We start from the raw sequence: 19,127 nt of genomic DNA on the forward strand, positions 1-19,127 counted from the left end.
TCCCCTGTCACAGACATTAACCTCAATTCTTTCTCCTAACCACTGAGCCAGTTTCTTTCCTTGTACTTCCCATTATATCTTACACATTTTGTACTAAACAGTCAGCTTACTGAGTTCTTCCACTAGAACTTGCAGCTATCAAATATTGGTTTTCAGTCTATGCTTTGTTTTTCAACCCAATTTTGCAGACAACCTGTATATCATCACACCAAACAATCTATCTCTCCAGAGTGGTTCACAAACGGAGTCCATATTACCCTTGGAGGTCCATATAAAATTTATCTGCAAGGCGTCCACAGGTAAAAAAATGATTGAGAAGGATTGTAAAGGTATTGAACACATCTCCAATTTTTAAGAAAAACTCAGAGTTTGTTTACAATATTGCTCACTACATATATCAGGTCATCCCATAAGTTCTGTCCGAATTTTGAATAAAGAAAACAAGTGATCATATGTTATATTTAATTGAAATTTAATCATCAATGTAGTTTCCCTGATTATCTATCACTTCCTTTCCATCTGTTTACAAGCTTTTTAATCCCATCAATGTAAAACTCTTTTGTTTCAAAGCAAAGAACTCTGAAATGTCAGTTTCGACCTCCTCCTGGCTTGCGAAAGTTATGTCCCCCAAATGATTCTGTAAACTACGAAACAAATGGTAGTCTGAAGGAGCAAGGTCGGGAGAAAAAGGTGGATGAATTTTTTCACAACCATGCTCTTCGATCTTCTGTGATGTGATCTTTGCAGTGTGGGGTCGAGCATTATCCTGATGAAACATCACTCATTTTCGATTCACTAAAGTGGGTCTTTTTTTCTTCAAACGCTCTAATTGCTGACAGTAGACTTAAGCATTGATTGTTGCATTAAGTGGTAACAATTCAAAGTGAATTACTCCTTTGCAATCCCACCAGATAGAAAGAAGAACCTTTTTTTCCATGAAGTTCCTTTCTTGGTTGTGGTTGAGCTTTTTCCCTTTTACCAAGCCACTGTTTACAACGTTTAATATTTCAATAGAAGATCTATTTTTCATCACCAGTCACAAGCCTATCCAAAAAGGGTGAAATGTGTTCACGAGAAAGGAGAGAAGAGCAGATGTCAACTCAGGATTTGTGGTTGCTTTCAGACAATTCACGAGGCACCCATTTTCCAAGTTTAGGAACCTTTCTAAGTTGTTGAAGATGACGATGAACAGTTGTATGGTTTGAACTAAGCTTTATTGCCAATTCTTCAACTGATAATGCAAGATTTTCTTCAAGTAATGCCTCAAGGAGCATCAAACTCAACTGGACGTCCTGTTCGATCTTCAAGGCTGAAATCTCCACTTCTGAATTTTGCAAACCATCTTCAGCAAGTTCTTTCATTTACACATTCTTTCCCATAAACTGAGTTTATGTTTCGTGTCACTTCGGCTGTAGAGTTTCCTTTTTGTACTTATAAAGCATTATGTGCCTCAAATGCTCTTTGGATACTTCCATGTTAGAAAGGGTTTTAATCAAAGAAATTTTAATTCTATTATTCTGTAAAATAATATTTAATTAGTTCAAATGTCACACAAATGCATAAAAATAATTTTTATTTTCATTAGACATTCTAAAATACTATAAAATTTCATTCAATTTTAAAAAAGGTAAAACCAGACAGAACTTATGGGATGACCTGATAGGTGTAGGCATGGCTGTGAAGTTAAGCTTAATTCTTAAAAATGTGGTCAAGGATTAAGTCCCACTGTACACAACTTTGGTGTGTGTCTTCTATAGGCCTAGGTCAACCAAAACCTTGTGATTTGGTAAACGGAAACTGAAAGAAGCCCATTACATGTGTGTTGTGTTAGTCTTCCACCACCACTTAACAACCAGTGTTAGTTTGTTTACATCTTCGTAACATATTTCAGCAAAAAGAGACTAATAAGTATCAGGCTTTATAAATATCTAGTCAAGTGATTTGTTTGACAAAAGACTTCAAGAGGGTGTACCAGCATGGCCACAGTCCAATAACATAAACAAGAAAAAAAAAAAAAAGAAGCATAGTGCTGTGTAGTTCTTATAAATTCTAGCTTCGTTTGAGACTCCACAATTTAGCAGCAGTTTTAGTAAATGTTAAAAACAAGGAAAACAAATGCATTGGAAGGTTAGTATTATTTATTTTGTCTTTATTGGGCATTTAGTTTACATGGAATTGATTTGCATAGCTCATGGGGAAATTGATACAGATAGCTTGGAAGCTTAAACCTGATATATTTATTACAATTTGGAATAGATTAACTCTTAACTTTTTGCTTTTAAAAGAAGAGAACAGCAAAGTAAGAGATTTAGCTTCCAAAAAGATCTTCACAAAAGGCGTTTTGTTTAATAGTTTTATTTTCATCATTATTTATACACCACTCTCTCTTTGTACAAGATGTGACTCAAAATTGCCACTAGTAAGGAGCTCAGGTTTCTGGCTAAAAAAACTCAAAGACATACTACAGAAGATACCAAACTGAAAGTCTAATGTGGTTCAACCAAAGATTAATAAGGAGCTTTAGTCAGATTAGTAGATTAAAAGAAAGAACAAAATGAATTGCATGAAACCGTTAAGGAAATATTTTAGTTTGCAAATATAAAAATAGGTGGATTTGTTTTAAAGACAAGTTTTAACAGGAAAAAGTGTGTGTGTGTGTGTGTGTATATATATATATATATATATATAATATGAGGGAATATTATTCCAAATTTATAGGGAAAAATTCTATTTAGAAATACTAAATCAAATTTCACAATATATATATATATACATATATATATATATATAAATTAGAAAATCAACCTTTTATCAATTCAATAATGAAAAATTAAATTATACCATCTAGAAAATTACATATAATAGAAAGATTAAATATAAGATAAAACATAACGATGATTTTTTGCATATTACTTAATCATCGTTATATGTTTTATCTTATATTTAATCTTTCTATTATATGTAATTTTCTAGATGGTATAATTTAATTTTTCATTATTGAATTGATAAAAGGTGATTTTTTTTTTCTAATATATATATATACACAGACACACACACATATATATATATTACTAACCTTAAATAATAAAAACAATTTTAAATCTCTCTTACATAAGCTTAATTCAATCTTCATAAAAAAAAATTTCTAAGCATTTGAACATAATCAATGGAAAACGAATTATCTGATGGACAAAGCTAAAATTTTGGTGGGTTTGAATCAAATGCTTTGTTAAGCTGCACTTTCATCTGCTGGTTAAATACATTACTAAAAGCAGTGGTGGGAGGCCACCAGTTACAAATTCTGATGGATCGTTTGAAACCAGGGAGAGAAATTACCAAGATCAAAAAGTAGGATTTGAAATTTTAAGTGATTAGTTTAGTGCTTGGACCGTAATGTTTCATAAGCGATAATGATTCAGTTAGAAAAAGGAAGCAGCCCCTCCTGACATCACCTTTTTCCAAAATGATGCAGATGTTAGAGCCTAATTCAATATCAAAGGAGGTGGGATTTTTGGAAAGACTGTTTTGAAAGAGATATTTGGGGAATAACTGAAATGAAGAGCTGAATGTTAATTTACAAAAAGGGAAATGGTAAAGTCGACACAACAAAATAACATAGATGCAAATAAATCAAGACAGAGTTTAAGAATTCTTTGACAAATTTAAGAAACAGAAAATTATATAAATATATTCATTACTAATGGCAGGAATTTTTGCAACAAATTTTTCTCATGATCTTCCTCTTTTCTGACAATAATAATAATTTATATATATGGTTATTATTATTATCATCATCATCATCAAGACAGTGAGCTGGTAGAGTCATTAGCACAACAGACAAGATACTTTGAGGCATTCCTTCCAGCTTTATGTTCCGAGTTCAGATGTCACCAAAGGCTGACTTTGCCTTTCATCCTTTCAGAGTTGATAAACTACCAGTTGAGCACTGGAGGCCGATGTAATCAATTAGACCCTTCCCCCAAATTTCAGGCCTTGTGTCTATAGTAGAAAAGATTTATTACTATTAAGGCAGTCATTAGCATGCTAGACAAAATGATTTGCAGTATTCCTTCTAGCTTTTACATTACTCCAAATTCAACTGAGATTGACTTTGTGAGGGTTCATAAAATAAGTACCAGTCAAGCACTAGGGTTAAGGTAATTGACTTCCCCACCCCTCAAAATTGATGGCCTTTTGCCAATAACAGAACTATTATCTGTAACATTGTCCTTTCATTAAATGTGGTTGGTACCAAACAGAGACATCACTATTTGACTGCTATTTTATTATCCCACTCCAACATTTGAATTCAAAATGAAAAGGAACTACAAAGTACTTCAATGCCTGCCACAACATCACCCTTATTCAGCATCTGTTTTTCTATGCTTCCACAGGTCTTCTCCAACACAGTATCTCGCTACCAGCAGTGTCTTGCAGCCTCTTTCATACGATTCAGCATCCAGATAACAGCCCTCATCACCCCTATTTATATATATAATTTCATTTGGATGAAGGAAGGCAGTTCTATGACCTTTAAGAGATCCTCCTGGATTGGTGAGAAAATTCTGAACACAAAAAAGACAAATATGGTGAAACATTTTGCTCAGGTTTCAACTGTTTCTACCAATTTGCTATGTTGCTTATCTATTTAGTCATGAAGCCAGAGATTTTAAGAGATAAAGGGAATTGCTTGTTAGCAGCAGAAGCTTTAATGAATAGGGAATTCAAGTGAGAACTGAACTAAGCCCTGAACTTGATTTACTAGGAGCTTCTACCTGACTTAGTAGGATTATAATCACATGCAAAGTGAATGAAGCAAAGAGGCTGGCATGCAAAGTGAAAGAAGAAATAAAATAATTCTTTCAATTAAACTGTATGAGGGAATCCTGGACTCTTCAACATCATGATAGACAATCTTTGATAGAAGCGACAGAGCGTTTAGCAGGACAGTTTAGTGCTGATCTCAAGGATTTTAAGAAAATAACACTCCTGTTACATATATTGGTGGGGAAGAATGTTTAATAGATCAAAATAAAATGATTTATAAGTGTCTTTTAACCCTACAGAATTCCCTGTTGAAAAATTTTGTTTACACAAATGCATATTTAGTTGAAAAAAACAAAGGAGTCTCTACACATTCGACCTGCTGGAGATAGTAGTCACATCACACCCAGCTATCTTAAATGAGGAAGGACATACTGAACAATATGGTTTTGGATGCCCTATGGCTGAATAAAAGGAATGCTATTGATCATAAGTATGCTCAATCAAGAATGTCCTGGGACTTTAACACCAATAATATACTTGATTTCACAGATAAAAATGAATCCTATGAGAAATTAAAGCAGTTTTTTAATGCAAGCAATAACTTGTAAAATTTTGGGACTGCACTTTTTTTTTAATTAATTTCAATAGGATGACAAACAGATGACTATAAAAAATAAAGTAAAAAGTGCAAACAGCACAGAAATATATAGGGGGGTGGGGGTGGAAATAAACTTTGAGTGTTCTTTTATTTCAAAATCTGTTTTTATTTTTGTTTCACTTTGCTTACAAAGTTAAAAGAATTAAAAAAGAGTAAAATATAAAAAAAAAAAAGTATTAACTGCAAAACAAGAGCAGGTAAGATGAGGGGTTGGATGTCGGTGGGTTATAAATTACAAAATAACAGATTTAAAGAATGCAGATTTATTTGAAAAGTAGCTGAAGGTTTCTAAAATACCAGGATTTGTTGGGAAGAAATAGTTTGTTGTGTCTCGTCTTTTCACAAAATTCACAACTGATCCAACAACAATACTGCTGCTGGAACTTAAACTTTTCAAATAACGAAGTAATAAACCTTAGACAACATTCTTATGTCTTCATTGCATAATATTTGACTCTTTCAAATCCAAACCTGCTGAAAGAATCAAAAATACTGCAAAGAAAAAAAAAAGTTAGATCCTAACCTGCTTCAAAGGTTTTGGCCATCATTTTGTCTGACAGGAGATAGCTACCCACACAAAATATCTCTGCATGATTCTTCAATCTCATCTGTGCGGGAATTTGATCTCGAATCTAAACCAGACTACTTATTCACATGTCTTTCTTGGTCAAACTCCATCTATCCACTACCTCATGTCACATTATCACTCCACACATGTTTAAGAGTCCAGTACAAAACATGCTTGGTTCAGATATGACTTCACATACATAATTATCTCATTTAGTATAACAATGGTTGTTGCTAAAATTACTTTTAACTTCTCAGAACAAAAAGACACCAAGAGAGAGAGAGAGAGAGAAAGGAGTAAACAAATAAGGAATTAACTCAATGATAGATGTGTCCTTTATTATAAGTTTAATTTTGGGGAAAAACTTTATGGGACAGGGAAATATGTTATATTCAACACTCCCACTTTATACACACGCACATATATATACACACATAATTATTGTATGTACATATATACATATAGATAGATATCTTTGTTAGTAGACTAAAACATGTTTATAGCATTATTTTGTTGCTTTGAAAAAAGCAAAGAGATAAACAAACTCTAGTATTGGTAAGATCAAACTGGAAATCCATCTTTTAGTTTTGGTGTCTTTGATGAAAAGAGATCTCTAAGCATTGGAGAAATTACCTGTGTACCCCACCACCATTACCAGTGCCTTATCATCAACGTACCCGCTTCTTAAATCTCACATTTGTCCAATTATTTCTTAAGAGCCATTTAACTAAATTTGCAAAGTAAAAAGATTAATTTCGTAAAACGAGCAGTAATAATTATAATAGAAAAAGATTTTGTTTCATTTCTTTTACAGAACGTAAACAATAAAAAAATAATGAGTTGGAGTTTAAAATAAAAAATACAAAAACAAAAATCTGAACTGCAAACAGTTATAGGAGACATCACAGTTGTGGTATTGGTTTGGGGATAAAATAAATCCCATATTTTCCACTGGTCAGGTGAAATATTGCTAATATATGTTTTTAAACATACAAAAAAATAGATGCAGCTTCATTATATATGATTTTTTTTTCTTTTTACTTGTCTTTTTTTTTCCCAAATTTCTTTCATAAGACAAAATTCTATTAACAAAATGTAATTACGCTCTTACATGAATTTTTTGAGAAATAACATAAAAAAAAACCAAAAAATCAGGAAAGGAGAGAATGCTTTTTATCAAGTTTTCAGCTTGAGGTGTCCAAGGAATTAGTTTTGCAATGAAGGTGCCGTAGACCTTACAAGGAACACCCAACAAGAGGGGCCCTCCCCGCCACCACCAAACACGTTCTTGTGCTACCAATTAGTGTGGGGAAGGGATAAGGAAAGAAGAAAAAAGTCGGTACATTCTGACTTGAATTGCACACTGTCTTTATGCCAGGGCGAGGAAATTCAGAGTTAATCCAGTCAGCATCTTTATCCCGAGCTCCCCTCCATTCACACTGTCGTGTCGTGATGGAGTAGCTAAAAGTTAACGCTCAACATCAGAACCAGTTGGACAACAATGGAAGGACCATCTGCTTTTGGGAGAAAACAGAGAACCAACTGATAAAGTTCATCCTGATAAGCTAATTGGATCACTTTGGAGATCAAGTGCTCACTCTTCTTGCACGGTGAAATGCGTCACTTGAAATACAAAACAATGATTGCAGACACGCACTGGCTTCACATGTCCATACTGCGGCAATGGAACAGAGTTAGCTGAGCATCGAGAACAAAATACCTGGAAAGATAAGAGAGAGAGAGAAAGGAATCAGATAAGCTACCTTCAATTTAAAGTACACTTATTTTTTTGTTGTCGTCATAATTTAACACAATTTTCCATGCTTGCATGGGTCAGATGGAATTTATTGAAGCATATTTTCTACAGCTGAATGCCCTTTCTGTCACCAACTCTCATTTGTTTACAAGCAAAGTAGTGTTTTCCCATAGAGAGATGTTTCTAAGCAGAAAAAAAATTTACACAAAAATTTGGATTTAAACCCCATTTCCAAAAACAACACATTCTAAATTATTGCAACACTGCAGCCTGCTGGCAAGAATAGCTAAGACACTACTAAATAGATTTGCACAAGTGTTCTGTTACGAGGTAATTTTTGACATCAACTATTCTAATTAAGTCTTATTTCAGTTTAAGATATTTTTTTTATTCTTATCAATTTAAATGCTATGAGTTGAAATAATGAAATGAAAAAAAAAAAAAAGGAAGATCCATAGTAAAATTCAATGTTTACCTTGCCACAGTTTCTACAATGATGTCGTCTCTTCACGAAGGTGAAGGGGGCTTTGCAGGAAGAACAGTGGGGACACTGTTCATCTGGAACCCAAGGAGGTGGTTCTGCAAATAAAGGAATGACATAAGTTTCAGTTCTATTTCAAGCAGTTAGCAAAGGAAAAGTAAGTTTCACATTAAAGAAAAAACAAAACTAATATTCAGTTCCCCACTTCTTTTTCTATTCTTTTATTAAATAGTTCCATGGCAGTTTCCAGGTTTAATTGATGCTTTCAGAATCTTATATCAACCTTCCTGATCATGTTGAAATATTACACATCTTTAATAATTTTGTTTAAAAAAAGTGGTATATCTGTTTTGCTTAGAAGCCCATTCATACTCTTTGCATTTTGATTCATAGTTGTAAGCCCTGACCATTCAGTTACTATGCTTAAGTGAGATTTTTTAGTTAAGACAATTGTAAAAAATGTTAGCCAACATGGCTAATTATTAGAACAACAAAATACACTAAGTAAAAGATCCATTGTTTCTGCTATTAGAAAAATTAAATGGTATGCTCAGTTCAGTTAAAAATAAGACTGGTTTAAATTGCTGATGCAAAATCTTTTCCATGTGTTTGCATGAATCAGATGGAATTTGTTGAGGCAGATTTTCTATGACCTCATGCCCTTTCTGTTGCCAACCCTCACCTGTTTTCAAGTAATGTTGTTTTTTCACATGTCACTGGCACAAGTGTCAGTAAGGCAATGCTGGTAATGATCACCTTCGAATGGTGCATTTTACATGCCACCGGCACGGGTGCCAGTCAGCGTCCCTGGCAACGATCACTCTCGGATGGTGCTCTTAGCGCTCCACTATGACAAACTTATGAAAATGTTTTGGACTGGGAAGGGGTTAAAAAGACATGATGATATCTGTTTTTCCTTTGCTGACTGACCAGACTGACCGACAAATAATGATTGATCTGGGTGGATAGAAAGCTTACCTTGGAATGACCTTGAGCGTGCATACTGTTCAAGATGTTGATCATCATCACTGCTGGCACTACGAGCTAATAATGGAGGAGATGGCGAACCCGTTGAGCCAGAAGCAGCAATGTGATGAGGTACACCCACACTTCCCATTGCGTGACTGGAGCTGGCTGTGTAAAGTTGAGAGCCACTCTCGATAGCATTGTCAGCCATTACTAAAGGTTCTGAACAGTTAATATCAAAAACTGCCTTAAGTATACTGCGTAGATCACTGGCAAAATTGGTCTGCAATTGATCAGCCACACCTAGAAAGAGAGAGAAATCAAATGTGATGTTGTGGATACTGAAACAAACTTGATCAAACGTTTTTGAACCGATACTAAATTATTTTCCCTTGGAACCATGAACTAAAGAAAACTGATTCATAATTCCTAATTCACTGAGTTTCCAAATATCAAGGATGCCAGTTTTCACCCCTATATTACCAGCCCTAAGAGATCCTCTCATATAGGCATTTGGTGGATAAAAGCACAGACATAGACCCTAGAAAACAACTGTTAAATTGTTTGTAAATTAATTCTAACCTCAGATGAAAGTTATCTCTGCTAACCTTACTGTGTGTCTGCACGGTGAAAGTAAAAATGTAGACCTTAAAAAGCACTGGCGATGGTACCATGTAGTCTGTTCATCAATTTATGTGGCACCAGCATTAAGCCACTAACAAAAATATTTCTGGTAAACTATGAGAAAGTGTTGAGATATAGTCTCTGTTTGTATCAGTTTTTATCTCTAAAATTTGAGATGCGTCTTCAAATTTAGGAGTGTCCTCAATATTGGGAAATATAATAATTCTAATTAAAATTTCAGAGTAGTCTTTATCATTCCTTTCCTCATTTTTCTTTTCACCAGAATTAGCCATTTAGAAATAATTCTCATCACTAAAGATGTAATTTTAATTAATGTTTCTTGGTTTACTGCATCAAATAAACCAACAGCAATTTTACTATTTACTTTGCTATTAAGTCCTCAAGTGTAAGTTATCTTTGGGTATTTTTCCAACATTTTTTTAATTAACCCTCCACCACCGAGTAACAGTGGCAGAGAAATGGGGGAGGGGGACCAACTCCATGATGGTGTAAATATGTATTAAATTAAATTCACTGAATTAAATTTGAACAAATCAAGTAGCATATGAAAAGAGTTTTGCTTTAATCACACAAAGGAGACATGGATTCTCCAAGCTTCAGTTAAAGCAACTCATCTAGAAGAGCAGAAACTAAATTTAAAAACTGATGTAGTATAAAAAGAAGGGGGCACTTTAGTCTCGGCATGAGAGACTCTAGTGCTAGTGAAAGAATAAAATATTGGGTCATCCCATAAATAATGCAGTTTTTTCAATTGCATGAACTAAAAGTCGAAGGGGGACAGGATAAACTACCTGCATCAACTTGCTATAAATACCAAGAGTAATTTTATCCACTTATTCTTAGTGCAAGTTTTGAAGAGTGCAGTTCAATTTTAACAAACGGAAAGTGTGAGGAATATTAATGCAGTCTTTGGGGATCAGACAATAAACATAAACCAGTGTCAATGGTGGTTTCAGAAATTCCGAGCTGGAAACTACAGCCTAGAAGACAAGCTTTGTCCTGGAAGATCTGTAGAGCTCAACGTGGACATCCTGCAAACCCTGGTGGAACAAAATCTCATCATAACTGTTGAGGAACTAGCAGAGAAGCTTGGATTTGGTCATTCAACCATTCATCGACACCTGCATGCCATCAGAAAAGTCAGCAAATTGGGTCAATGGGTTCCTCACAAACTTTCCGAGAGAGTGAATGTGTGCTCTTCTTTGTCGGCACATCTCATTAATGAACCTTTTTTGGACCGAATAGTGACTGGTGATGAGAAATGGGTTCCCTATAAAAATGTCAAGTGCCAAAGACATTGGGTAAGGAAAGAAGAAACACTGGCACCCAGGCTAAAGAAGGTCTTTACCCACATAAGATGTTGTTATCAGTTTGGTGGGATATGAAAGGTTTAGTCCACTTTGAACTTATAAACTCAAAAATATTCACTCACCTGATATGCATACAAAAAGTCGATGAATGAGATCACTACTGTTTTGAAAGCGTGAACGAGCTTCATTTCGTGAAGCTAGTTCAGCAGCTTGGATAGCAAGTGCTATCTCTTCATCATCATGGCAATCAGAATTATACGAACTTGTTTCACTACTGGCACAACTGAAAGATTAGAAAGAGAAACAAAGGCATTTTTAAAAGTACTGAACTTAAAAATCCTATTACAGTCATTCTTTAAGATAAAGTGTTCCGATGCAAGGTTATTTCTAAACTAAAAATAAATGAAGTCTAGTCTTCTCATATAATCATCTACTCACCTCTGGCTCTGTCATACAAAACCTATTTTAAAGTGTTCCTATTTGAATTAAAACCTTCTGACAAAATGTTATTTACGAAACTTTCGTTAAATTACATTTGAAAAAAACCAGTTTCATATTCTTTTTGTTTTTTATTCTTTTATTTGTTTCAGTCATTTCACTGTGGCCATGCCTACACATTGTTAAATGACTTCCTTTTGAAATTCTCCCTGAAGATATACCCAATTCACTGGTTTTGAATATGGAATTTTATTTCTGAAATTAAAGAATTGGGTATGGAAACAGCTGTAGGTAGGAGTTTCTATGTATGAATTTCAATGTCTTTAAATATAAACAATAAGTACGTAAATTTTCATCCATTTTCTTCTTTTTCTTATCTAAAAAGGTTTATCTAAATACCTATACATTTTCGTGATAAACTAATATACTTGGTTTTCTCTGAACACTGGTATAAACTGGTGAACTAGGATGCTTGCATCCTTTAAGGGAGTTTAATTCCTTGACTAATTAAATGAAATTGTGTGTGTGTGTGTGTGTATATATATATATATATATATATATTATTGGTATATATTTTATCGAATATTTTATTTTTTTCTATATGGTATAATTTAATTATATCATTGTTATTTCATTGTTGAATTGATAAAAGGTGGTTCTTCTCTAATTTATATACATATATTATATATTGTGAAATTTGATTTAGTATTATTAAATTGAATTTTTCCCTGTAAGTTTGGAATAATATTCCCTAATGTTATTATTATCATTATTATTATTATACACACACACGAGAGACCTCAATTTTGTTTCTGTCTTCCAAATCCATTCACAAGGCTTTGGTCAGCTTGAGGCCTTAACTGAAGGTGCTATGCAAATGGAACTGAACCTGTAACAGTGTGGATGGGAAGCAAACTACTATCACACAACATGCTAGCATATTTATTTTTGTTTCACTAAAAATATATATGTCACAAGCACACATCACATTATCATAACTAAGCAAATATTTTTTTCTGAAGAACAAGAAAATGATTTCATCATCATCATCGTTTAACGTCCGTTCTCCATGCTAGCATGGGTTGGACGGTTTGACCGGGGATCTGGGAAGCCAGAAGGCTGCACCAGGCTCCAGTCTTATCTGGCAATGTTTCTACAGCTGGATGCCCTACCTAACGCCAACCACTCCGTGAGTGTAGTGGGTGCTTTTTACGTGCCACCTGCACAGGTGCCAGGCGAGGCTGGCAACGGCCATGGTCGGATTGGTGTATTTTACGTGCCACCGGCACGGAAGCCAGTCGAGGCGGCGCTGGCATCGGCCACAAGTCGGATAGTGCTTTTTACATACCACCAGACCAGGGATCCTGGCTGGTTCAATTCGATTTCGATTTCGCTTATCGGCCACGATATATAATCAAGACAGCTGCTTCCAGTTGTAGACACAGGCAAATAATTGAAGTTGTGAATGCTGAAATAGACTATCATTGCAAATGACTTCAGTCTTGCAGTAGACATTAATATTATATGGTAAGACGCCATGAAGTAAAAGAAACTAAGTCTTTAAGCATGGTCATGAGTTTGGTTAGACTTTGCACAACAGCAAACTTCTATACAGTTCTCTTTCACATGTATCTGCTATCTGTGCAGGTTCAAACTTCACAAAGTAAGATCGGTCTTGTCCAATTGCTTCTCAAATTTATTTCAGCAGAAAAGCAAAAAGCACCAACTGATCGTGGCTGTTTGCCAGCCTCCTCTGGCCCCTGTGCCAGTGGCACGTAAAAAGCACCCACTACATTCACGGAGTGGTTGGCGTCAGGGAAGGGCATCCAGTTGTAGAGACACTGCCAGATCAGGCTAGAGCCTGACACAGCTGCCTGGCTTCCCAGACTCCAGTCGAACTGTGCAACCCATGCTAGCATGGAAAACGGATGTTAAACAATGATGATGATGATGATGATCCAAATATCTCCAGTTCATTCTCATAACAATATTTTTTTTCTTTTTGTCAGCTCTGCCTGTGTCATCATATTACCATGTTTTCTATTCAACAGCAAAGGCAACTAACATCCAGTTATTTTCTCAAGTTCACTTGCAGTTTCTCTCAAGTTTCACATTCAAACTCAGTATAACATTACAATGTGCAATACACAAACCACCAGGATGCAATCAACGTTCACACACTACATCAGTTGGAGAATAGGAGAAAGTGAGAACTTTACATTTTATTTGCTTCGAGTTGCTAGACTGCTGCCATGCAAGAGCACCATCTTGAAGGGCTTAGGTAAAAAAAAAAAATTGACCCCTCCTCCACTAATTTTATTAGTTTCTTTTGCTGAACTGCTAATTTTACAAGGATGTAAACAAACCAACACTAGCTATTAAGCAGTGGGGACAAAAACACACACACACACATGCGTGGCAGCTTCAACACATTTTCCATCTACCAAATTCACTCACAAGGCATTGATTGGCAAGGGACTGTAATAGCCCAAGGTGCCATGCAGTGGGACTGAACCCAAAACCAAAGAGTTACAAAGTGAGAAATTTTTTTTAAATATATATTTCTTGATATTAGTATGGTTTCATGCAGAACAAGAAAATAATACTTCCTGAATCTGGAGGAAGTGACTAAGCCCATGACCCTTGCAGTTCCTCTGAGATTAGTGAAATTGATGCAGTGAATGTTGTGTTTAATTTGTTGTACATCAATGCTTGCAGGAAAGACATGAGTGGGGAGGAAATTCCAGATGGATGATGTTTTGGGCGAAGAAGGATTTGGTGTGGCACCTTGGGTAAGTGTCTTATACTATAGCCTTGGGCTGACCAAAGCCTTGTGAGTGGATTTGGTAGACGGAAACTGAAAGAAGCCCGTCGTGTATATATATATATATATATATATATGCGCGTGTATATGTTTGTGTGTCTGTGTTTGTCCCCTCAACATCGCTTGACAACTGATGCTGGTGTGTTTACATCCCCCGTAACTTAGCGGTTCAGCAAAAGAGACCGATAGAGTAAGTACTAGGCTTACAAAGAATAAGTCCTGGGGTCGATTTGCTCAACTAAAAGTGGTGCTCCAGCATGGTCACAGTCAAATGACTGAAACAAGTGAAAGAGTAAAGAGTATAGACAAAAAAAAATTGTTACACAGTAGCAATGTAAGCCTAAATATACTACGACAGGAAAACAGATAGGTTGATTGAAGACAGATGCTTTTGAGTGGAGGTCTAACCTGGTTTTAAACAAGAACAATACATGCCTAAGTCTGCATAGCTGTACCTAAGTGCCACTGTTACCTCACAGATATTAAAAAAAAAAAAGACACAGACATGTAAAAAAACAGTCATCCCAATAATATATGTAATCAGTTGAAACTGAGAATTTAATATTTGGATATAATTAAAGCAGTTAAAACAGCAAAAGAAAATATATACGTAAAAAAATAAAACAAAGGTAGCAACTAACCTTTCTCGGTCCCACTCACAGTCACTACCAACACTGCAGCCACTGCGACAACTGGAGCAGGTTGAACTGATGCTCTCAGTATAGCGCAGCCGTTGAATCCTTGGAATTTCCAGACAGGCTTCCGAGTCATCTGGTAACATAGCACCATGGCTCACACTGCTACCACCACCGCCGCCAACACTCCCCCGACGGTAGGGGTTGCCAGCCTTGTGTTGGAACTTTTCAAGGGCACAAGCATTCATTGCTGTACTGAACTTCAATGTTCCTTTGCAGTCTGGCTCCGTGACGCGATTCGAGTGGCACACCTTCCGCTTGTTCTTAATTAGGTCTCCTCCAGCGTGGCTAGTTGCCTCCGTGCTGCGACGGCAGCTCCCTAAGTAGTGACTTGATGGCCGGATTGTTGCAGCTGATTCAGCACACTCTTGTAACAGATGATCATGGCTTGGGTTGTGTGCTGAGTGAACTTGTTGTTTGTGATTACTCTGTTGCTGCTGTTGCTGTTGTTGTTGTTGTTGTGGCTGCTGTGACAGTGATGGAGGTGAAGATGAAGAATTCTGTTGCACATCCTGCTGTGGCTGCTGCTTCTGCTGTAGTCCTACATCATGTATAGCATCTATGTCCTCGACAGAACTCGACGGTTGTATTGATATACGAGGAATTTCAAACTGAATATCATACTGCCAACTTTGGGTCATTGCAGGCGGTATATCCATGGTGGAAGGGAGCTGGGGTGACAGAGATGAAGAGGGTGGCATGAATGAGGGCAATGTCAGGTTCTGGCTCACTAGGCGGTCAGTTAAATCATGTTGTGTGGTCAGAATATCTGTGGATGTGTTGGGGCTCTCGCAAGCCTCCTGTTTGTGTCGAACTTGTTTGGGGGATGGAGTAGATGATGGTGAGGATGGGTAAGGGTGTTGATAGCTTAATGAATGTGACTCTTGTTGAAGCTGTGATGGTGACGGGTAAGATGGATTTACTGGTAAACTTGCTGTGTCACAAAGTTCAGCTCCACAACTAGCCTGGGCAGCACCAACTCTGTCATTTGGAATGTTGTTGTTATTATTATTGTTGTTGTTAGTATTACTACTGGTACTACTATTACTACTGCTATTGCTACTAGTGTCCATGGCACAATCGGCAGAACTGTGGTGATCATCATCATCACATGATGACACCGGATTGCTCAAGCTCCCACTGGAGCCAATGTTCTCACTAGAAAAACCAGAGTCTTTACTGGCACATTTGTTCAGAGATGAAATCTCTACACTTTCAACAGTTCGGTGGTCACTGGCAGGTGACCCTTTGAGTATTATGGTAACCACAGATGGAGAATGACTCATCTGTCCAATACTAAACTCACCCTCACTATCTGGAGTGACTGGGCTACCTGAGCTGGGCGAATGGACCAAAATATCTTCCTGACAAGCAGCAGAGTCTTGGTAGAGGGCAGGAGTTAGTGGAGAGATGGTTAAAAACCGGGCATCCATAGATGCAACTTTTTCTGTTTGGCAAGACACCTGTGACTGGCTGTCTATATCAGACTGATGAATCAACGAGGAAGACAGATCTATCTCTGGTTCATCTGCACTGCACAGGGCCTTCTCTAAGGTAAATAATTCATCCCGACTGAGAGTGTAAAGAAGTTCTCTGATAAAAGAAAAGAAAGAAAAGAAAAAAGGGTTACAAATTAAAAATAAATTTTACTTTTTTACATGGCACCAGTTTACACAATGTATTTTATCCACATTTTTCAAATTATTTCACCTGTATAGTTTACTCATTAAAATATATATATATATATATATATATATATATATATGACATGAGGTCTTTGATGCTGATGTAATTTTGTTCACTGAATGACAAAAGAAAATACTTAGAGAAAAGTTGTCAAAAAGAAAAAGGAAAAAAAATGTGTAGGTAATAAATGCCAAAATATTCTAATCTAAGTAAATTTACAGAACATATGTGTGTGCTTTGTCTCTCAATTTTGAAAATCTATACTGTGCAGCCACATTAAATTCCTCATGTAAATCTGAGCCAGTTAGTGGAAGAAATTGATGAAGATGATGAAGAGAGACTTGTCAAAACCAAACAAACTGCAGTAATAGACATACACACACACACACACACACACACACACACACACACACACACACACACACACAACACACACACACACAAGAGAAAAATACTGTGAGAATAAAAAACAAAGAGAAATGGAAGTGCTATCATTACTACTGCTACTATTATGTCACACACTTCATGAACAATGATATTGTGTCCACCAACCTGGTGGAGGAGACAGTGGTGGTAGTTGTAATATTAGTGAAGCCTTGTTGATCCACACCAAACACACCCTGAAAATGTTTAGCTATAATGAAAACAGAATGACAACCTTTGTTTCATCTTCTGCAATTGTTTATGTTCAAAAGCTTTTCTAGCCATGATTATCCAGTTTTGTATATTAAGGACAACACTGCCCCATTAGGTGGTGATGGTAGCAGTCCTACCACTATAACTACTACCATTGCTACTTCCACTTTCATTACAAATACTGCAACTGCAACTAGAATTTTTAAAGCTAAAAAACCCCCACATAAAGAATGAATTTCAGGTCTTGTTGGAGTTATTTTTATAAGCTCCATGTAGGAATACACAAAAACACATCTGTGCAGATATATATAAATATACACACATGTCCCTTTTACTAGGATCTATACAAAAGAGGCTGTATCAGACTGTCCTCATCTCTACACACAACCTTCTGTACTACCAGGGTTCACTTCTATTACTAACCATCACCTGCTCTAACTTCATCTCATCACTCACCCTTACTTTTCTGTCCACCTATAATTATCAATCACTTCTCTTGAACCCACCCCAAATAACCCGACCTCTCACATCATAGATCAGGTCTTTCTAATATTGCTGCTTTTTCTTCTAATGCCCTTCTTGGTCATTTGAGCAAAGTGTTTATAAGTTTTGCAGTGTTATTTACAAAGGTAAAAGCTAACAGTATTGGAGAATAATGTAAAGAGAAAAGGGAAGATGTAAAACAAGTATGAGAGGAAAGACAGGATAGAGAAAAAGAAATGAGATAGGTAAGTGTATTGTTATATTTTTCATCTATCTATGAAAATATAATAATACATTTATCTATTTTCATATTACATATCTAAATGAGAACCATAACCAGCTTGTGACAGCTGTAATAGCATTGAATTTGAGTCCCTGAAAACTTAAAAGTCAATAAATTTTAAGTTTCCAAGAACGCAAATTTAGTAATACTTGTTCAGGCTGCATCAAACAGGCTGTGCAAATTTACAACCATCATACACCACAGAAAAAAATTTAAGGTAAAGAATATATATCTAAGTACAATGTTTATAGATAAAACCTCTTTTCATTGACCACATTATTTCACCAAATATTTCATAAAAAAACATACCTTATTTTGTAAAGGAGGGGCTGAAAAGGACGGAACATCTCCGACATATTGCTAGTTTCCATGTCTGGATTTAGTGGACCCTCAGGGTATACAAGAAGGCCGCTGAAACAATAAAAGGTGAGCAGTTTTAAGCATCTGTGGTGCCATCAAGTAAACAATTTTAGATAATTCCATAAATTAGTGACTAAGTTAGATTTAGGGAAAATAAAATACAAAAATCCTGAAAAAATTTTGTTTATATTCAAATAATTGAAACCAAGGAACAGAAATCATTATTTTTGTTTTAGCTTGATTCAACTTTGAACTGGAGCTTTCTTAAGTTTTGTCAACATACACAAATATGTGTGTCTGTAGCTTAGTGGTTAGGGGCATTTGGCTCATGATCGTAAGGTTGTGAGTTCAATTCATGGCGGCACATTGTATCCTTGAGCAAGACACTTTATTTTACGTTGCTCCAGTCCACTCAGCTGGCAAAAATGAGTAGTACTTGTATTTCAAAGGGCAAGCCTTGTCACACTCTGTGTCACGCTGAATCTCCCTAAGAACTACGTTAAGGTTATACGTGTGTGGAATGCTCAGCCACTTACACGTAAATTTCACGAGCAAGCTGTTCTGTTGATCG

General features: G+C 35.9%; 1 protein-coding gene across 1 annotated transcript in view; it reads right to left on the bottom strand.

Moving 5' to 3' along the window:
* Window positions 1-4,794: 4,794 nt before the first annotated feature.
* LOC115219481 (lateral signaling target protein 2 homolog) overlaps window positions 4,795-19,127 on the bottom strand; it is a 134,874-nt gene continuing 120,541 nt past the window's right edge. Inside the window, exons 7-12 of the mRNA XM_029789654.2 lie at window positions 18,506-18,607; window positions 15,055-16,701; window positions 11,274-11,434; window positions 9,209-9,499; window positions 8,225-8,328; window positions 4,795-7,713 (exon numbers count right to left, since the gene is read on the bottom strand). Coding sequence (XP_029645514.1) covers window positions 7,588-7,713; window positions 8,225-8,328; window positions 9,209-9,499; window positions 11,274-11,434; window positions 15,055-16,701; window positions 18,506-18,607 — 2,431 coding nt within the window. The 3' untranslated portion in view covers window positions 4,795-7,587. The remainder of the gene's footprint in view (window positions 7,714-8,224; window positions 8,329-9,208; window positions 9,500-11,273; window positions 11,435-15,054; window positions 16,702-18,505; window positions 18,608-19,127) is intronic.

Source organism: Octopus sinensis, linkage group LG14 (assembly GCF_006345805.1).
Source record: "Octopus sinensis linkage group LG14, ASM634580v1, whole genome shotgun sequence".
Lineage (NCBI taxonomy): Eukaryota > Metazoa > Mollusca > Cephalopoda > Octopoda > Octopodidae > Octopus > Octopus sinensis.